The 21,909-nt window shown below is 47.2% G+C and overlaps 1 protein-coding gene across 5 annotated transcripts in view; it reads left to right on the top strand.

The window, feature by feature from the left end:
• Window positions 1–17,144, top strand: part of igsf9a (immunoglobulin superfamily, member 9a) — a 30,118-nt gene extending 12,974 nt beyond the window's left edge. For 4 of the 5 annotated variants that reach the window (XM_035776121.2, XM_035776120.2, XM_035776119.2 and 1 more), the window contains exons 10-19: window positions 829–969; window positions 1,955–2,071; window positions 3,910–4,060; window positions 8,450–8,561; window positions 12,589–12,779; window positions 12,936–13,150; window positions 13,469–13,553; window positions 13,914–14,084; window positions 14,460–14,496; window positions 14,901–17,144. In XM_035776121.2, the coding sequence (XP_035632014.2) occupies window positions 829–969; window positions 1,955–2,071; window positions 3,910–4,060; window positions 8,450–8,561; window positions 12,589–12,779; window positions 12,936–13,150; window positions 13,469–13,553; window positions 13,914–14,084; window positions 14,460–14,496; window positions 14,901–16,998 (3,318 nt within the window). In that variant the 3' untranslated portion in view covers window positions 16,999–17,144. The remainder of the gene's footprint in view (window positions 1–828; window positions 970–1,954; window positions 2,072–3,909; window positions 4,061–8,449; window positions 8,562–12,588; window positions 12,780–12,935; window positions 13,151–13,468; window positions 13,554–13,913; window positions 14,085–14,459; window positions 14,497–14,900) is intronic. The other variant, XM_035776123.2, reaches the window with a different exon arrangement.
• Window positions 17,145–21,909: the final 4,765 nt, after the last annotated feature.

Raw genomic sequence — 21,909 nt, 5'->3', positions numbered from 1 at the left:
GAGTGCTGCAAAGATGGTTGTCCTTCTGGAAGGTTCTCCCTTCTCCATAGAGGAACTCTGGAGTTCTATCAGAGTGACCATCGGGTTCTTGGTCACCTCCCTGAACAAGGCCCCTCTCACCCAATTGCTCAGTTTGGCCAGGCATCCAGCTCTAGGAAGAGTCTGGGTGGTTCCAAACCTCTTCCATTTAAGAATGATGGAGGCCACTGTGTTCTTGGGGATCTTCAATGCCGCAGAAATGTTTTGGTACCCTTCCCCAGATCTGTGCCTTGACACAGTCCTGTGTCGGAGTTCTCCAGACAATTTCTTCGATCTTATGGCTTAGTTTATGCTCTGACATGCACTGTCAACTGTGAGACCTTATATAGACAGGTGTGTGCTTTTCCAAATCTTGTCCAATCAGTTGAATTTACCACAGGTGGACTCTAACCAAGTTGTAGAAACATCTCAAGGATGATCAATGGAATCAGGATGCACCTGAGCTCAATTCTGAGTCTCATGGAAGTCTGAATACTTACGTAAATAAGATATTTCTGTTTAAAAAATAAAAATAAATAAAAATTGCAAACATTTCTAGAAACTGTGTGTAGATTGATTAGGATTTTTTACATTTGGTACATTTTAGAATAAGGCTGTAACTTAACAAAATGTGGAAAAAGTCAAGTGGTCTGAATACTTTCCGAAGGCACTGTATATACTTTTTTGGGCTTATAACACTTAGCTTTATCCTCAGCTAAGATATTAGTTGCTATTCATTGTTTACATGATTATTCACATTAAGCTGAATTAAAAAAGTGTCTGATCCCTCTCTCTGTATTATCTAATCAGTACCCAGGATGGACGTTGACATCTGAAGGCTCGGTGTTCATGGCGACTGCCAATGATGATGCAACAGGCGTATACACGTGTACCCCCTACAACAGCTACGGGACCATGGGCCAATCAGGGCCCACGACAGTCATCCTACAGGTCAGGGTACACCCAATGTCCTCTAGCAGTTTATTGTACAGTACATAAATGACCAGGTATTTACTTAGAAATTACGTGGTAAAATGCTACTTACATAATAATAACTTCTGCAATATTGGTTTGTTTCTTTTAAAATAATTTGGAAGCAAGTAGTTGGTTACTAATTTTGTGCAATTTAACTAGACTAGAATGTCCCATTTTTACCACTTAGTTTCCTTGTAAATTGCAGATAAATACCTATGAAAACAGCACTGTAAAATAAAATGCTACCCAATTAAAAGTCTCTCTCTTATCTGCCAATAAGCATTTTGATGACCTTCTTACACTCCTCTGCTTGAATTGTTACATGAATTGAGTTAATTTTTATTTTTATTTTTTGAATTTTACCCCCTTTTCTCCCCAATTTCGTGTAGTAGCTACTATCTTGTCTCATCGCTACAACTCCCGTACGGGCTCGGGAGAGACGAAGGTTGAAAGTCATGCACTGCTTCTTAACACAGCGCGCATCCAACCCGGAAGCCAGCCACACCAATGTGTCGGAGGAAACACCGTGCACCTGGCCACCTTGGTTAGCGCGCACTGCGCCCGGCCCGTCACAGGAGTCGCTGGTGCACGATGAGACAAGGACACCCCTACCGACCAAGCCCTCCCTAATCCGGACGACGCTAGGCCAATTGTGCGTCGCCCCATGGACCTCCCGGTCGCTGCCGGTTACGACAGAGCCTGGGCGCGAACCCAGGGACTCTGATGGCTCTGCAGTACAGCGCCCTTAACCACTGCGCCACCCGGGAGGCCATGAATTGAGTTTAATGTGGTCTAATTACAATAGCTCCTCTATATCAAAGTTAATTATGGATCTAATCCTTTTGTAAATATAATAATCGTGGCTAAAGCTGAAGGTAATCAACTGTTTCACTCACTTTCTCTAATTGTGATAAACTCCTTGACTAAATGACACGGCTGGTTGTTTTGTTATGACCCACAGGACCCCCCGTCACTCAGCGTGTGTCCCCGTAAGGAGTATAGACAGGAGGTTGGGAGAATGCTTGTTATTCCCTGCCAGACCACTGGAGATCCAGCCCCTAGTATAACCTGGAGCAAGGTGAGAACACTCCAACAGACCCCACAGCAAATGATAGTACTCTACAGACTTCTTCAGTCAACATGTGAATACGACAGTATGAACTGTGGACAAACCCTGAGGCAGAAATAGCTATTATTTAACACACACCTGCAAGCAAGCACCCCTCTCCCGATAAACAGAGACAAACAAACACTTCACTGATTGCAGATTGCCCTTCATCAGCAATCAGCCCAGCTTGTGTGTCTGATCTCTCTATCCTCCCTGTCTATAGGTTGGACCTGCCCTTCACTTTCAGTTGGACCTGCCCTTCACTTTCAGTTGGACCTGCCCTTCACTTTCAGTTGGACCTGCCCTTCACTTTCAGTTGGACCTGCCCTTCACTTTCAGTACTCTGTAGTCTGAGTTAGGTTGGACCTGCCCTTCACTTTCAGTTGGACCTGCCCTTCACTTTCAGTTGACCTGCCCTTCACTTTCAGTTGGACCTGCCCTTCACTTTCAGTACTCTGTAGTCTGATCTCTCTGTCCTCCCTGTCTATAGGTTGGACCTGCCCTTCACTTTCAGTTGGACCTGCCCTTCACTTTCAGTTGGACCTGCCCTTCACTTTCAGTTGGACCTGCCCTTCACTTTCAGTACTCTGTAGTCTGATCTCTCTGTCCTCCCTGTCTATAGGTTGGACCTGCCCTTCACTTTCAGTTGGACCTGCCCTTCACTTTCAGTTGGACCTGCCCTTCACTTTCAGTACTCTGTAGTCTGGTCTCTCTGTCCTCCCTGTCTGTAGGTTGGACCTGCCACACGCTCTCAGTACTCTGTAGTCTGGTCTCTCTGTCCTCCCTGTCTATAGGTTGGACCTGCCCTTCACTTTCAGTTGGACCTGCCCTTCACTTTCAGTTGGACCTGCCCTTCACTTTCAGTACTCTGTAGTCTGATCTCTCTGTCCTCCCTGTCTATAGGTTGGACCTGCCCTTCACTTTCAGTTGGACCTGCCCTTCACTTTCAGTACTCTGTAGTCTGGTCTCTCTGTCCTCCCTGTCTGTAGGTTGGACCTGCCACACGCTCTCAGTACTCTGTAGTCTGGTCTCTCTGTCCTCCCTGTCTGTAGGTTGGACCTGCCACACGCTCTCAGTACTCTGTAGTCTGGTCTCTCTGTCCTCCCTGTCTGTAGGTTGGACCTGCCACACGCTCTCAGTACTCTATAGTCTGATCTCTCTGTCCTCCCTGTCTGTAGGTTGGACCTGCCACACGCTCTCAGTACTCTATAGTCTGATCTCTCTGTCCTCCCTGTCTGTAGGTTGGACCTGCCACACGCTCTCAGTACTCTGTAGTCTGGTCTCTCTGTCCTCCCTGTCTGTAGGTTGGACCTGCCACACGCTCTCAGTACTCTATAGTCTGATCTCTCTGTCCTCCCTGTCTGTAGGTTGGACCTGCCCTTCACTTTCAGTACTCTGTAGTCTGATCTCTCTGTCCTCCCTGTCTGTAGGTTGGACCTGCCACACGCTCTCAGTACTCTATAGTCTGATCTCTCTGTCCTCCCTGTCTGTAGGTTGGACCTGCCACACGCTCTCAGTACTCTATAGTCTGATCTCTCTGTCCTCCCTGTCTGTAGGTTGGACCTGCCACACGCTCTCAGTACTCTATAGTCTGATCTCTCTGTCCTCCCTGTCTGTAGGTTGGACCTGCCACACGCTCTCAGTACTCTATAGTCTGATCTCTCTGTCCTCCCTGTCTGTAGGTTGGACCTGCCACACGCTCTCAGTACTCTATAGTCTGATCTCTCTGTCCTCCCTGTCTGTAAGTTGGACCTGCCACACGCTCTCAGTACTCTATAGTCTGATCTCTCTGTCCTCCCTGTCTGTAGGTTGGACCTGCCACACGCTCTCAGTACGCTGTAGCAGCTAACGGCTCCCTGCTGCTGCTTCCTCTCAGTAAAGACCACCAGGGGGAGTGGATGTGCAGCGTTACAAACCGCGTGGCCACTGTCAAAGCCAGCACTCTCATCTCAGTGCTGGGTGAGTGGAACAGACTGACTGACTTACTCATCTTTATTAATGTAGCTACTATGTAAAGTGTTCATTACCAATGTTCTCTCTGTTTTTCAGCACTGAGCAAATTTCAGGTTTGCTGAGTGCAAACTTGAACTTTGTAAAGATTCTGTGCTTCCAGCGCACGTTTACTGCTTTAAGTTACAGTTTTAACAGTGGCCAAGTAGGCTACTGTGGCTATTTGATCATAATGTAGGCCTACCATGAAAAACTATGGAGAAAATGCATCCTATAACATTTTAACATGGATATAGCTGTTCTATCATGCAGCCAATGTAGGCCTACATTCCATGAGACGTTTGGAAAAAAACATACAGGGCTTGACATTACCCTGTTTATCCACTTGTCCGTTTAGACCTACGAGGTGACTGAACATGTTGTTGTATTGTTTGATGAAAGAAACCACTTTACAAAATAATATGCATTATTATTTCCATACCATTATTACAAGAAGCAGACAAATGATGCTACCCTCTGCTGATTGGCTACTTAGCATATTCAAGCCAGCCTCAAAATACAACACTTCCCCTTTAAGACAAAAAAAGCTCTTTACCTGACTCGCTTTTCAAAGATGTCTAGGAATGTGCACGTTTTGCTCTCGCTCCCCTATTGCTGACGACAAATGATCTATAACTGGGCTAATAACTCACTAACTGGTAAAGGATATGAACAAAATGTGGCTACATGCAGCTCTCGTTTTGATCTCAAAACAAGCCCATCTACTCACGACCACTTGTGCTGTAGACACAGTCCAGTTCAAAGTAAATGGCACAGATCCATAAATGACAATGGTCTATTTGCATACAGGTCTACTACGGGCTTAGTTGTGCATGTTAGTGCAATGGAATCATACTTCGATGCAAAATCTCTTGCATAGTTTGTTTTGTTTCATGATGTTGCATTAAAGTGTCTAATTTTGCGTTGATTCGACCACAATTGCCACAGTAAAGGGAAACGTTGATAGTTAACACTAACAGGGAAAACTCTAGAATAGTGGTCACCAACCTTTTCTGAGTCAAAATGCAAGCCGGGGATCTACCACTTAGATATGTTATTTGCATGACTTAAAAAACTCAGGCCTATGCAACATTGACCTATTAAAAACAGTACTGTAGAAATGAGGTTTGTGCAGTAAGCTAGAAACCCAATACATTATCACTGCATATTGGCTTTGCTGGAATTGTCCTGCCAATACATTGTTGTTCTGGCCAAATCAAATATTTTTTTTATTGAAATTTGAGGTAGTCTATATGATCATAAATCAAATTTTATTAGTCACATGCGCCAAATACAACAGATGTAGACCTTACAGTGAAATGCTTACTTACAAGCCCCCAACAATGCAGTTTAAAAAATGCAAATAAGAAATTAAAGTAACAAGTAGTTAAAGAGCAGCAGTAAAATAACAATAGGGAGACTATTTACAGGGGGTACCGGTACAGAGTCAATGTGCGGGGGCACCGGTTAGTCGAGGTAATTGAGGTAATATGTACATGTAGGTAGAGTTATTAAAGTGACTATGTATAGATAATAACAGAGTAACAGCAGCGTAAAAGATGGGGGTGCAAATAGTCTGGGGAGCCATTTGATTAGATATTCAGGAGTCTTATGACTTGGCGCTCCGGTACCGCTTTCCGTGCGGTAGAAGAGAGAACAGTCTATGACTAGGGTGGCTGGAGTCTTTGACAATTTCTAGGGCCTTCCTCTGACTTGGCCCCAGTGATGTACTGGGCTGTACGCACTACCCCCTGTTGTGGCTTGCGGTCGTAGGTCGAGCAGTTGCCATACCAGGAAGTGATGAAACCAGTCAGGATGCTCTCGTAGAACCTTTTGAGAATCTGAGTATCCATGCCAAATCTTTTCACTCTTCAGAGGGGGAATAGGTTTTGTCGTGCACTCTTCACAACTGTCTTGGTGTGCTTGGACCATGTTAGTTTGTTGGTGATGTGGACACCAAGGAACTTGAAGCTCTCAACCTGCTCCACTACAGCCCCATCTATGAGAATGAGAATGGGGACGGGGACGGGCTTGGTCCTCCTTTTCCTGTAGTCCACAATCTACTCCTTTGTCTTGATGATCATGAGGGAGAGGTTGTTGTCCTGACTATTGTGGTCTGCTTAAAACATGTTAGTATTGCAGACTCGGACAGGGAGAGGTTGAAAATGTCAGTGAAGACTCTTGCCAGTTGGTCAGCGCAAGCTCGCAGTACACGTCCTGGTAATCCGTCTGGCCCTGCGGCCTTGTGAATTTTGACCTGTTTTACAGGTCTTACTCACATCTGCTGCGGAGAGCGTGATCACACAGTTGTACTGAACAGCTGGTGCTCTCATGCATGTTTCAGTGTTATTTGCGCTTCATAGGTTAGCGCGTCGTGTCACTGAGCAGCTCTCGGCTTTGCTTCCCTTTGTAGTCTGTAATTTTTGCAAGCCCTGCCACACCCGACGAGCATCGGAGCCGGTGGAGTACAATTCGATCTTAGTCCTCTATTGACACTTTGCCTGTTTGATGTTTCGTCGGAGGGCACAGTGGGATTTCTTATAAGCTTCCGGGTTAGAGTCCCGCTCCTTGAATGCGGCAGCTCTAGCCTTTAGCTCAGTGCGGATGTTGCCTGTAATACATGGCTTCTGGTTGGGGTATTTACATATGGTTGCTGTGGGGACAACGTCATCGATGCACTTATTGATGAAGCCAATGACAGATGTTGTGTACTCCTCAATGCCATAGGAAGAATCCTGTAACATTTTCCAGTCTGTGCTAACAAAACAGTCCTGTAGCTTAGCATCTGCTTCTTCTGACCACTTTTTTACACACCGATTAATAGATCCATTATTGTATTACTTGTGAGGCACAGCTGAGTGAGCATACATTTAAATACTTCGCTTTTTATTTTTATTTTACTGGGCTGATGGTGCCTGCATCCGATGGTCAGTCTCAGCGGAGGGATAGAGCAGCAGACTGAGGGTCAGTCTCAGCGGAGGGAGAGAGCAGCAGACTGAGGGTCCGTCTCAGCGGAGGGAGAGAGCAGCAGACTGAGGGTCAGTCTCAGCGGAGGGAGAGAGCAGCAGACTGAGGGTCAGTCTCAGCGGAGGGAGAGCAGCAGAGAGGGTCCGTCTCAGCGGAGGGAGAGAGCAGCAGACTGAGGGGCAGTCTCAGCGGAGGGGAGAGCAGCAGACTGAGGGTCAGTCTCAGCGGAGGGAGAGAGCAGCAGACTGAGGGTCAGTCTCAGCGGAGGGAGAGAGCAGCAGACTGAGGGTCAGTCTCAGCGGAGGGAGAGAGCAGCAGACTGAGGGTCAGTCTCAGCGGAGGGAGAGAGCAGCAGACTGAGGGTCAGTCTCAGCGGAGGGAGAGAGCAGCAGACTGAGGGTCCGCCTCTCAACATCCCTCCGCTCTCCCTTTCCTCCACTGACACTGACCAAAAAGGGACACCGTCTTCCAGCTGATGGCAAACCCACATTATTTCTGCCTCATGCACAAATTCATGCTGTTACTCCTATGAACAGAGAAAGTGAAATATCATTGATATAAAAAAATACCCACACCGGTAATAATAACAACAACGCCTATAGATACACTTTCCTACTCATTCATTACTGCTGCAGTGCTTGTTGCAGCACTGAGTGGAAATAGGAAGAACGAGTATTTAATGGCTTATAAAAGTGTTGAATACAAAGTGTTGACAGTGCTGAGTAAGAACTTAAACATTAACTCACTCATAAAAACAGCAGCTCTTTGCTGTATTCGTTGACAGTTTCTCTCTAGTCATGGTTTTAAACGTTTTAAGTCTCACAGTATCATCTTTGCTGTAGTTTTCTTTTATGCCTGCTACGTTTCTGCAGACACGGTAATCTGAGCCATCCGATTGGACAGCGGTAGGCCAACTAGGTGCACTTGATTTATTCTCCGGGCCCACCGGGTAGACAGAGTTTGTACCTTCAGACACTTAATGATTAAAAATGGCAACAATTCACCTACCTGGCACGCAGGGCAGCTGAATCGGGTGCACCTATCGCCAACAGCTTGAGACGGAAAAAATACATCAAATAGGAACACAAGGCGTTAGCGTTGTTTTTTTGTACAGAAATGTTTGGCGATCAACTAGGAATATGCCTTGGAGATTGACTACTGCTCTAGAATGTTCAATCTCGTGCTTCTCTCTGTGGGTTGATATTTATTCTGCATGGCAGTCCCCGGGGAGCTGCGTAGTCTCGTCTACTGCGAACATTGTTCATGGCGTTATGTAACCGCATCAGTATGTTACGAATCAATGTCAAATAATGACGCAACGCTCATCTTATCACTATACTTCCCCTTCTTACTTCTTGCTCCCTCTTTCTCTTCTCCTCCTCTGTCTGTCAGGCACCAGTCCCCATGCTGCCACCCTGGTGTCTGTCACTCCAGGGGCGAAGCAGGCCAATGTCTCCTGGGAACCAGGCTTTGATGGGGGATACACCCAGAAATTCACAGTCTGGTGAGTCATCTACTCCTCTAGTCTATGTTCTGTCTCCCTCTCCATGGCCTTGTGCTGTGTAACCATATTAGCAACATATTAATATATTGCGTTGAACGTCAGTGGAGGACAGCGCATCATCAGCGGCAGCAGAGGTAAACGGTCACAAACGGAGAAACAGACGAAATGTATTGACACAGACTGGGACAGAACACAGAAACCCACCAGTAATTACTGATGCCAGATGGAGCAGTTTGAAAGACAAACCAGTATCCTTCACCATGCTTTTTCAAGCTGTTTCTTTTACTAACATTGCCCCATCTGTCACGCCCTGACCTTAGTATTCTTTGTTTTCTTTGTTATTTTTGTTAGGTCAGGATGTGACATGGGTGATATGTGTGTTTTTGTCTTATTCTAGGGTGTTTGGACTTTCTAGGGGTTTTTGAAGATTTATGGGGTTGTTTTCATCTAGGTGTTTGTGTTGGTCTATCGTTGCCTAGATTGGTTCTCAATTAGAGGCAGGTGTTTATCGTTGTCTCTGATTGGGAACCATATTTAGGCAGCCATCTTCTTAGGGTATTTAACTTATGTTATGTTGTACGTTAGCACATTGTTTATATAGCGGTCACGTTTGTCTTATTCGTTTTGTTGTTTTGTTGTTTAAGTGTTCTTCGTGTTCTTCATTAAATAAAAAATAATGTATTCTAACTACGCTGCGCTTTGGTCTACTCCATATGACGATCGTGACAGTACATGTCCAGGCCCGTCTGAAGTTTGCTAGAGAGCATTTGGATGATCCAGAAGAAGATTGGGAGAATGTCATATGGTCAGATGAAACCAAAATATAACTTTTTGGTAAAAACTCAACTCGTCGTGTTTGGAGGACAAAGAATACTGAGTTGCATCCAAAGAACACCATACCTACTGTGAAGCATGGGGATGGAAACATCATGCTTTGGGGCTGTTCTTCTGCAAAGGGACCAGGATGACTGATCCGTGTAAAGGAAAGAATGAATGGGGCCATGTATCGTGAGATTTTGAGTGAAAACCTCCTTCCATCAGCAAGGGCATTGAAGATGAAACGTGGCTGGGTCTTTCAGCATGACAATGATCCCAAACACACCGCCCGGGCAATGGAGTGGCTTCGTAGGAAGCATTTCAAGGTCCTGGAGTGGCCTAGCCAGTCTCCAGATCTCAACCCCATAGAAAATCTTTGGAGTGAGTTGAAAGTCCGTGTTGCCCAGCAACAGCCCCAAAACATCACTGCTCTAGAGGAGATCTGCATGGAGGAATGGGCCAAAATACCTACAACAGTGTGTGAAAACCTTGTGAAGACTTACAGAAAACGTTTGACCGCTGTCATTGCCAACAAAGGGTATATAACAAAGTATTGAGATAAACTTTTGTTATTGACCAAATACTTATTTTCCACCATAATTTGCAAATAAATTCATAAAAAATCCTACAATGTGATTTTCTGGATTTCTTTTTCTCATTTTGTCTGTCATAGTTGAAGTGTACATATGATGCAAATTACAGGCCTCTCTCATCTTTTTAAGTGGGAGAACTTGCACAATTGGTGGCTGACTAAATACTTTTTTTTGCCCCACTGTACACGCATGGTGTCCCCGGTTCGCCTGCACAGACCAGTGCGGGATATTCCACCTCGCCGCACTGGCCTGGCTACGGGGAGCATTCAACCAGGTAAGGTTGGGCAGGCTCGGTGCTCCAGATCTCCAGTGCGCCTTCTCGGTCCGGTCTATCCGGTGCCATCTCCACGCACCAGCCCTCCGGTGGCAGCCCCCCGCACCGGGCTTCCCGTGCGACGCCAGAGCCCAGTTCTCTTTGTTCCTCCTCCCCGCACTCGCCCTGAGGTGCGTGTCCTCGGACCCGGTACCACCTGTGCCGGCACCACGCACCAGGCCTACAGTGCGCCTCGTCTGTCCTGAGCTGCTAGAGTCTCCCGTCTGCCCTGAGCTGCTAGAGTCTCCCGTCTGTCCTGAGATGCTAGAGTCTCCCGTCTGTCCTGAGCTGCTAGAGTCTCCCATCTGTCCTGAGCTGCGAGAGTCTCCCGTCTTTCCTGAGCTGCGAGAGTCTCCCGTCTGTCCTGAGCTGCTAGAGTCTCCCGTCTGTCCTGAGCTGCTAGAGTCTCCCGTCTGTCCTGAGCTGCTAGAGTCTCCCGTCTGTCCTGAGCTGCTAGAGTCTCCCGTCTGTCCTGAGCTGCTAGAGTCTCCCGTCTGTCCTGAGCTGCTAGAGTCTCCCGTCTGTCCTGAGCTGCTAGAGTCTCCCGTCTGTCCTGAGCTGCTAGAGTCTCCCGTCTGTCCTGAGCTGCTAGAGTCTCCCGTCTGTCCTGAGCTGCTAGAGTCTCCCGTCTGTCCTGAGCTGCTAGAGTCTCCCGTCTGTCCTGAGCTGCTAGAGCCGCCAGCCAGGACCTGCCAGAGCCGTCAGCCAGCAAGGAGCTGCCAGAGCCATCAGTGAGCCAGGACCTGCCAGAGCCGTCAGTCAGCCAGGACCTGCCAGAGCCGTCAGCCAGCCAGGACCTGCCAGAGCCGTCAGCCAGCCAGGAGCTACCCTTCAGTCCTGAGCTACCCCTCAGTCCTGAGCTACCCCTCAGTCCTGAGCTACCCTTCAGTCCTGAGCTACCCTTCAGTCCTGAGCTACCCCTCAGTCCTGAGCTACCCTTCAGTCCTGAGCTTCCCCTCAATCCTGAGCTGCCCCTCAGTCCTGAGCTACCCCTCAGTCCTGAGCTACCCTTCAGTCCTGAGCTGCCCCTCAGTCCGGAGCTGCCCCTCAGTCCAGTGGGGTCCTTTACTAGGGTTGCCAGTCCTAGGTTGGCGGCGAGGGTCGCCGTTCCTAGGAGGCCACAAAAACAGACTAAGACTATGGTGGAGTGGGGTCCACGTCCAGCACCCGAGCCGCCGCAGTGAAAGAGGCTCACCCGGATCCTCCCATTTAGATTAGGTTTTTGCGGCCGGAGTCTATGTTGCACGGTAGCACATTGTTTATATAGCGGTCACGTTCGTCTTATTCGTTTTGTTGTTTTTTGTTTAAGTGTTCTTTGTGTTCTTCATTAAATAAAGAAGAATGTATTCTAACCACGCTGCGCTTTGGTCTACTCCATACGACGATCGTGACAGAATAACCCAACAACAATGGATCAAGCAGCGTGGTAACGGACAGCAGCAGCAATCAAAGGACTTGGGAGGAGATTCTGGATGGCAAAGGACCCTGGGCACAGCCAGGGGAATATCGCCGTCCCAAAGCAGAGCTGGAGGCAGCGAAAGCAGAGCGGCGCCGGTATGAGGAGGCAGCACTGCGACGCGGCTGGAAGCCCGAGTGGCAGCCCCAAAAATGTTTTGGGAGAGGGCACACTGGGAGTGTGGCGATGTCAGGTAGGAGACTTGCGCCAGCTCCCCGTGCTTACCGTGGAGAGAGAGGGCGTTGTACCGGGCAGGCACCGTGTTATGCGTTGGAGAATGTATTCTAACCTACTTGGTCTACTCCATACGACGATCGTGACACCATCTCTTGAAAATAATGCTATTGTGTAGAATCTCTACGTTATCATATAGATATATTACATTGTGCATAGAATATACGCACACACACACTCTCTATCAATTCAATTTTCAATTCAAGGCACTTCATTGGCTTGGGAAACATAAGTTAACATTGCCAAAGCAAGTGAAGTAGATAATATACAAAAGTGAAATAAACAATAAAAATTAGCAGTAAATATTCCACTCACAGAAGTTCCAAAAGAATAAAGACACTTCAAATGTCATTATGTATATATACAGTGTTGTAATGATGTGCAAATGGTTAAATGTACAAAAGGGAAATAAATAAACATATATAGGTTGTATTTACAATGGTGTTTGTTCTTCACTGGTTGCCCTTGTGACAACAGGTCACATCTTGCTACTGTGATGGCACACTGTGGTATTTCACCCAGTAGATATGGGAGTTTATCAAAATTGTGTTTGTTTTCTTTCTATCTCTGTCTCTCTCTCCTTTCTCTCCATTCACTCTCATCTTCTCTCTGCAGGTTGAAGCAGATGTCTGTTGGTGACAGTGGGGAGAAACAGGAGTGGCTCTCTGTGCCTGTGCCCTCCTCCTCTGGCTCCAGTCTGCAGGTGACTGGGCTGGTCCCTGCCACAGAGTACCAGTTCAGTGTCCTGCCACACAATAAAGTTGGCACTGGGCCTTTCAGCGAAATCGCCACCACCCGAACTCTGAGTCAGTACACGTTGTGTTGAAGTGTCTTCTGTTTACAATGTCTCTTTAGAGCCTGAATGACATTGTCTACTCTAAGGCTGCATGCTTGAACATTATTCTCCAAATGATAGTTCCTAAGTGGTCTATTTTTAAGTGTGTTCTGTCTTACGCCTTCAGATCCACTCCCAAGGAGAGCGAAACTAGAGCCACCCACATCGCTGTCAGCCAATCAGAGCTTGGCAGGTATAGTCCTGCAGTGGTCCCCCTATTCTCAGTTCCTGCCCATCACTGGATTTGTCCTCCAATCGCGCACTGAGCAAGGGGAGTGGTTCAATCTGGACGAGGACATTGGTGCCAATAGGAGTGTGATGATCGTTCCAGGTCTGCGCAAGGTAACCGCCAGTCCCTGTTCGTCACTCCATCAGAGACCAGTCAGCAGACATCAGTATTAAAGACTCTTATCTCCGTTAGACACTACAGTGGTATTTAAATGAGGAAGCCTCTCTCAGGCTTATCATATGACAGCGATCATCTTTCTTCCTTCTTTCAATCTGTCCTTTCTCCCCTCTCTGTCTGCCTCCTCTGTCCCTCTCTCGTTCTCTTCCCTACATCTGAATTCAGATGAGCCTGATTAGCATTGCAGGCGTGATCCTATGTTGACAAAGTCTGGTTTCATCCCCCCGTCCCTCCGTCCTCCCCTGTGTGTGTAGGACTGTGTGTACGAGCTGCGGCTGCTGTCCCGGCGAGGGGAGTTGCTGAGCGAGCCCAGTCCATCAGTCAACGTCTCCACCATGGGTTAGTGTTTCAAGCTGGGGAGCCAGGCAGAACCCGCCTCTGTAACATTACCACAGGCACCACAGGCCCATTACAGAATTAGAACAGCCCTCTGGAGAATACTGGTCTTTTTAAGAGTCTGAGTTATGAAATATTGCAGCTAATAACGTATTTAGAATTTGACCATATCTGGCCTTTTTAACATTCATATTTCACCATGGGACTTATTGAAGACAGATATATCAGCGATAGTGTCATGCTTTTATCATACTGTGTCTTGGACAAGCTTCCCTAGTGTATTTACTGTAAGGAATGCATTGTTAACATTTGGCTGTGGTAGAGTTCTGTGTTATGGATGCTGATGTTGCGGTCATGTCACAGGGATGGATATGTACCCTGCCACTTCCCGCTTCCTGGAGTTTGTTCCCGAGCCGCTATTGGCTGGAGTGATGGGCGGCGTGGGCTTCCTGTGTTTGGCCCTCATCCTGGTCCTGGGGACCGTGTGTATCTTCAGTCACAAGAGAGACCAGCGACGCAGGAAGATGACAGATGGTGAAACCTGATCACTTACTGATAATATCACATGCACTATGAACACCATTATACAGCATGTAGATGACTTCCAATACACTTTTCAGTCTATGCACAGTTCAGTGCATAGACACATCGCCATGCTTGTCAACCCCATTCCCCTTTCATTGTAAAATACATTCATTTAGTTTACATTGCTAGCTAATTAGGGTCATTCCTCATTAATGTGGCTGATTAATGTGAGTGTAATTAACTTTGAGGCATGGCCCATTGCTGTGGCTCTGGCCATTTTTGTCTGCTTTGATTGGGCTCATATTATTGGGCTTGATTTACTTTTTTTCATTTATTTCCTTTCCATGGTGACTGTGTCATTGTGAATCATCACCCCCCCTTCAGATCTCCCTCCTGCCATCTATAAAAGCCCCCCCTCAACGTAAGTAACTTCCTCCATAATATCATTAATTGTTCTCCTTCTCGCCATTTTGTTTTAATTACTGTAGGGTGATTTTCTTTCTCTGACTTTTAGAAGATTTTAATTTGACCATACCCTGGATCGCCTTTGTCTTTTTTTCAAGACTGATATCTTCAAGACAGCTTAAGAAGTCTTCTTGACTCGCTATAGACACATTTTCATTTTCTCAAAGACATGTCTTAAGATGACTCAAGATGTCTTCACAAAACATCTCAAGACATGGTGATGGCTCAGTAAAATGCCCCCCCCCTCTCTCTCTCTCTCTCTCTCTCTCTCTCTCTCTCTCTCTCTCTCTCTCTCTCTCTCTCTCTCTCTCTCTCTCTCTCTTCCTTCCTTCCTTTAAACCCCCTCTCTCTCTCTTGTAGCAGGTCGCTTGCTAGCAGTCCAGACAGTGTGCTGAAGCAGAAGCTCCTCCCTTCCCACTGCCACCCCCACTATCCCGGTTCCCACTCCTCCTGCTCCTCCTCCCAGTCAGACCACTCCTCCTTTGGCAGAGACAGCCACAGTGAATACAAGGACCAGCGCCAGCAGCTGCTCTCCTGCCCCCCACCTCCTCCTCACTATGCCGCCCACCACCATCACCACCTCCCCAGGATAGGCTCTTCCCCCAATTCCCCTCTGGAGTTTATCTCTAGAGGTCCAGACGGTCGCTTCATTGAGCTGCCCTACGACCAGGTCTCCGCCCCCTCCTCCAACACCATGAGATCCCTGAGGAAAGACTTCCCACAATCCACTGGGGTCCAGAGGTCAGTGTCCCTTCGCTCTGAGAAGAGGGTGGGGAGGGAGCCGCCTTTTGTCCTCTCAGTGGACCTACCCCCCTGTGGTGGAACTGACCCCAACCCCACGACCAGGGTCCGGGCCATGGCCAAACACCTCTCCCTCCACGGACGCTTCTACCTGGATGAGGAGAAGGACAGTTGTGCTGGACATCCAGACAAGAGTAGTCTCTACTCAGACAGTAACTCAGACATGTCCCCCCAGCCAAGCCTGGAGGAAAGCAATCCAGGATACCCATCCCTAAAGCGGGCTGTCCAGCCAGCCACTGCCAGCACCCTGGTCCTGCAGATGGAGCATGAGAAGGAGACCGGCAACCTGAGCAGGTGTCTGAAGCTGGCCCGGGAGAGAGAGGAGCTGGAGAGAGAGCTACGGAAGTACACACTTGATAGTAACGCTACTTTAGACGGCAAGAGAGGGGGACCAGGCAGCGACGAGGTGAGGTGGAGAGAGTTTGAAGAGTGCGATCCAATATGGAAACCTCAGGACAACACTTCACCACACAGTCACCCCCATCATCTCAGTCACCCCCATCATCTCAGTCACCCCCAGGTCAACAGGGGGTGCTCAAGCAGGGCCAAAGGCCCTTCACCCCCGTCCTATATTATCTGGGAGGCCAGCCCTCTCACTTCAGCCACCAGCCTTGTCCCAGCACATCAGACCCCCTCTGAGAGGACAGCGGCCCTCAACTGTGACCCTCCACTCACCCAGTGTCCCTCTCTGTCTCCTGTCACACAACACCCCTTCAGGTCAGAGAGACCAGAGTGTCACTCTAAGAGGAGGGTGAGCCAACAGCTACTAGACAGGCAGGAAGGGATGGATACTGCTAGGGTCAAGACACACACAGGGCTTTGTGATGAAACTAACATATCAACAGAGCTGAAGAGAGGTGACTTGGAGTCACATGAATGGAATGGCAAGAGCAATCAATGTAATGTCAGCATTTCACACAAGTCTAAGCCAGATGTCTCTGTCAACAAAGTGCCTGGTTCATGGAGAGTGGAGTTAGCAAGGTCACAGCCATGTGAAGAGTCATCTCTACACACATCGGTTGATCTCTCAGAATGTGTAGAAATGACTGTGGATGAACCAGAGGATGAAGGCTCGATGGATCCTCCTACAAATCCCATAAGGCACCAGAGACATGCCCATCAGGTAAACAATGAGTCCCCATTGGCTGAGAAAGACCACAGAGGACCACAGACCATGAAAGGCCACAGAGCCCATCCATTGGCCCACAGGAAAAGCCCAGTGCCTAGGGAGGAGCGGGAGAAGTGGCACAGGAGGTCATCTCGGAGCAGAAGCCCAGCTACCATTCAGCCTCCTAGGCCGGCGCTCAGGAAGGCTATCAGTCTCGGAGGCTTTCAGAACAGGAACGGCAGCAACCACCAACGCAGCCAGAGTCTAGACTCCAGGAGACAATCCCTGGGTAACTTCCTGACGCCTGATGCCTGGGTCGACTCTCTCAGCCAGGAGAACTGCTCCTCTCCCTTCTCCTTCCGCCCAGACTCTGTCTTCTTTGAACCCGAAAACTCCTTAGCTCCTGAGACCCCCACTCACACAGAGGCCCCCCTTGCTTCTCTGCCTCACCCTCCCCGCCACCTCCCCCCCAGGACACCCGACCTCCCAGCAGGGCCCCACAGCAGCTCTGTGAAGCATATGGGGGTGATATGCACATCCAAAGCGTAAGAAGACCGGTGCTGGAGAGACAGACGCAGCTCCCCCCAACCCCTCCTTCAGTGCCTTCCAGCCCCAGTCATCCCCCCCACGACCCCAGGAAGAAGGCTTCCATCTTCCCAGACGCCTACAGGTGGCCCATCACCTACCAAGAGGCCCTGAGGTCAGTGCAGCGCATGGAGGCCAGGAAGAATGTATCTCTCCCCAGGGACCACAGGGAGCACCCCAGACCCCCAGACTGTAGAGGCAGAACCACGGCTCCCTCCCTGCTCAGGGGTTACAGCTGGCCTGCACCTCACCATACCCCTCAGCCACCCCAGGAGGAGGAGAAGAAGCAGGAGGAGGTAGTAGTGGAGGAGGAAAAGGAGGAGAGGTATGGGGGACATGAGGTAGAGATTGGGAGGTATCATCGGGGAGTGCCAGACTTGGGGGGGAGCTACAGTAGCTATGCCAGCCAGAGCAGTGGCAGGGGGAGTCTGGAGCCTCCAAACGGGCGAATGTCCATCTGCCTGTCCCCAACCCTCACCAGCTCTCCTGAGTCCACCGAGGAGATGCAGGGAAACACAGTGGAGTCACACCTACAGGACATGGAGACATTGAAAAGGTGAGTCTGTCCCTTGAGCTAGTATGTACTTCAGTCTCCCTTTATTTAGTATCTCTAATTCTTTCTTTCTACATTGTCCCTTTGACATTGAGCAACATGCAACATAATGAATAGCTGATGAGAGAAAATCTTCAACTTTAGCCATTACAAACTTTCCGCTTGTGCGCGTGTTTCTTCAGGAGAAAGGCCTCAGTGGATGAGAATTATGAGTGGGATTCAGCTGATGTGTCCATTCAGCTGGGAGATCAAGACCTTGAAGGCAGAGGTATGAGAGCTATAATGTTCTTTTAAGACTGGCATGCCGCTGTCTGAGCGAAATATGTTCAGAACTGAGTTTAATAACACTAGCTCTGTTGCTTAAGAACAGGCATGTCAAAATCATTTTGCCCTCGGGGCCACATTCTGTCTTCACCGAGGCTTCATGGCAAATTGGGTATATTGCCTTGTCAAGATCTGAAAAAAAAAAAGATTTCTATCCAATCTTTTGGGACTTTTTGATGGTTCCGGACTGTCTACACTCGTAGGAGAAAAAAAGGGTGCTATCTAGATCCTAAAAGGGTTCTTCTGCTGTCCCCATAGTAGAACCCTCTGAATAACCTTTTTTTGGTTCCAGGTAGATCCCTTTTGGGTTCTCTTGGAAACCAAGAGAGTTCTATCTGGAACCAAAAAGGGTTATCCTATGGGGACAGCCGAAGAAGCCCTTTGGAACCCTGTTTTCTAAGAGTGTAGCTTTCGTTTTGGGGATTGTTAGCGGGCTGAACACGGTGAAGACACTTAGGTCTTTTTTAAAACATAATATCCTTCAATTTGATTGATTGACACCCCTGTTTTAGATTATTGAAGGATATTTCGAATCCCTATCCAATCTTCTCCTGCTTTAGGCCTGTTCTCCTCAGTTAGTCTACTGAAGTCTACTCCCAGCATGCACCATTCCAGGGAGGGCCTCAAGGAGTCGGTCCACTTCCAGGGTCATCGCCATGTGACCAGCCGCCACTCAGAACCCGAACCAGAGACTGTGATGTTCTGACAGCCCCATCCATCGCGAAGGTCAGCTCAGAGCTCTCATCTCTGTTATTGTGTGTCTGCACAAGAGCATTGATCTGTGTGATTGGCTGTGTTTACCCATGTCTCTCCCACCTTATGTATTTAGCTTTACTCTGTGGCTCTTATTGTGTTGGTGTTCATCTTTTTCTTATCTCTTTGTGTGCATCTGTCAGTCTTCTTCTCCTGTTGCTTTCTACTAATATCTCAGTGAATGTTTGTTTTATTTATACAGACTTCAAACAAGGAGGTGAAAATAGTGTGCCTTCATCGGCAATTCAGCATGGATGTACAGTTGTCAAAACTCTCATCCATGGGATAACACTGACTGAGTGGACTGGTGGATGCTCAGGGCTGAGTACAGTATTGACTGGTGTTGTTCAGAGCTGTACCCACCAAAGAGGACTCTTACCACTGATTCACACAACTTAGTGGTTACATTGATTTCTCTCTGCTACTTCTACGGGATACTTGTACTATGAAACTTGTTACCAAGTAAGTGAAAAGGCAGATACAATCTTGGGTCTTCCTTGCCCGTCACCATGGCACTGTTTGCGAAAATACATCATTCATACTCTTGGACTCACACGGAAGAACAAGTTGGAGGCTCTTTTTATTGCTTTGAGAACAAGCAATCCACCACTTGGGCTGGCACTTTGTTCCACTGCTACAACACTTTCAACTTATGATAGAACTATGACGTGTGATTGATTTTTCTGTGAGATGGAGAGAGAGCTTTTTGAGAGGGCAGTATGACAGGTCCTTCAAATTAAGGAGGACTGATGGAGAATGTGCCGAAGAAGTAGGCTGCATCATGCCTTTTGTCACGTTGTTTTGTTCCTGGTCTAGTGTGACCGCTTCTGCAGAACAACTATGAGCTCTGAGTAGACGATCAATAATATTACCCAGGAGGTTAACTCACTCGGGTTAATCAGATGTAGCTCTATGAAGAAGGATTGCTTTCTTTTCTACCCATATTCTCAATATGTAGCTAATCGAATCTCTCATTACTCTCTATTTTTAACCTCATTGATGTTGTGCAATGTTTGATCTGTCTAATGATTTTTTTTGTACCCAGAGTGCAGTAGTTTTTTTTGTGCGTGACTGAGGAGGGTGAGCGCTTGGCTGGTAATGATCACCTGTTGCTGGGATAAGTGAAGGCCGTTTTTTTTCTCGCCAAACCACGTGTAAAACGAATGTTATTATCATTGCGCATTATCCGGTGAGATTTTTGTTGCCGTGTCTAATTTGGAGATGGAAACCTAAATGGTATTTTTTCAATAAGTCAATCTCTGAGTCACATCCTAGTCAAGGATGGAGATGGGCATTTACAGCTTGTCTGAAGAGTTAATTATGCCCTAGAATGCCTTCCAGCACAACGTCTGGTGATAGAGGAGAGAAAGGAGGGGCGCCGCCGCGGGTGTGAATGCCTTTTGAGCTGTACACACTCTGTTATCAGCTTACAACACCAGATCACCCCACTTACCCTTCATTTGAATTCCATCAAACATTTGTACACAGAAATTACTCCCAGAGAAATGTCAGTTTGTCCACTTTGGGTTTTATATATGTGGTATGGCTCTCAATAGCAATACACTGCCAATATACATGGAATATTCTCTCACACCGTTTGTTCCGAATCCTCAGACTGAATGCAAATGCAGTTAGATGAATGACTAGCCTAATCATTACTGCTACTGTGCTTTTGTAAACATGCATTGTTATCGTACAAGGATAAAGGTGAACTATTTTCAAGGTTTTTGTGCCCGTTTGTACTTAAAATATACCCTTTTTTTATACAGAAATTGATTCATTGTTTTGTAAGACTAGTGTATTTCTTTGTATAATCTGTGCTTAGTTTGCTGATGATGCGCCGTACAAGGTATCCTTATATAAACACATTTTCCATAGAACTGAAAAATAAATACTTGTTTATGCATGTTTTATTCAGTAAGTCAAAGCCATTAGCTGTCTCTTTTTATAATCCAAATGAGCATTTACTTCTCGAACACATCGGCATGAACAACGAACCTGAAGTTGATGTGTTTACCTGAAATAATGAATTAGTGGCAACATCTTTGACCCCGTCTATCCCTCTTCTATTTCCTTGATATCACTTCTCACTTTTTCATGCAGTTGTGTTTTTTCTCTCCCGCAGAAGCATTCCCTTGGTCTCATTAACAGTCAGGAAGAGGACATCATTATGAAGCCATTAACAGTGTCATGATGCAGCAGATAACACTTCAGTGGGGGAATCTCATTTGCATACTCCTCTTGTCCTCTCCTTGTCTCCTCAAAACCCATTGGAGGAGAAGAGGAAGAGTGATTTTGAGAATGAGTTTCGAGGAGAGAGGAAGCGAGGAGTGTGCAATTGAGATTCTTCCACCTATGTTTGGCCCATTTGTCTGAAGGACCTTCGGTACCTTTTCCACTAGAGCATGTTGTTACTCAGCATATTGAACACCTTGTTTATGCACCGACCCATAGAACAATAATGAACAAACAAAGGTAACAACGTTTGAAGTTTATCAGTAGGTGTGACATTTGAGGCCGGATGTTTTCTAGAATTGTTTTAAAGAGCCATGCTTTAGACATGAAATTGAGCAGAAAAAAAAGGCCATGTAAATGATGAAGCAAACAGAGTATTCTTTTAAAAACAAAACTTTTCAGAGAATGTTATTGTCATAGATTCAAGACCAACTCATTCCAGTCTCTTCAAAAATACCCATAATGTTTCAGGTAAAAAGGTTAAAAATACATGATTTAAAATATAGACCAAGAATTGTGGGTTGATCATGGTCAGTTAAGTATGCTGTTGCCCTGGTGATCCATTGATGTTATGAATATCATACGGTCGATTATAAAGCTGTCGCAGTTGAAAAATGATATCGCACACATTTCCACTTCAACTTGCCTGGGTTATATGCTGTTCCTTGTGAAGAAGACACGTAGCTTGAAAAAGGACTAGACATACTGTGATGGATGTCAGACGATACTAAATTACGTTTCTCATAGCCTATTTCTTCCCTCTCTCACTTCACACAGCCTATTACAATTGACTGAGGCCTTGAGCCCAGAGAGAAGCACATTGACTTGTGCATTGTTCCTTCATTTGCTGGTCCTCAGTCAGGCTCACAACACGACGCCATGCTGCATTAGTGAAAGGTGATGAGCATGGTTAAAGAGAGGACCCTGAGTGAAACCCCAGGAGCCAGGGGCAGGCAGACAGGCACACGTGCACACTCCGCAAGGACAAAAGCACACACGTGCACACACGC

The sequence above is a fragment of the Oncorhynchus keta genome, chromosome 9, assembly GCF_023373465.1.
Source record: "Oncorhynchus keta strain PuntledgeMale-10-30-2019 chromosome 9, Oket_V2, whole genome shotgun sequence".
NCBI lineage: Eukaryota > Metazoa > Chordata > Actinopteri > Salmoniformes > Salmonidae > Oncorhynchus > Oncorhynchus keta.
This window is presented reverse-complemented; position numbering and strand designations above follow the sequence as displayed.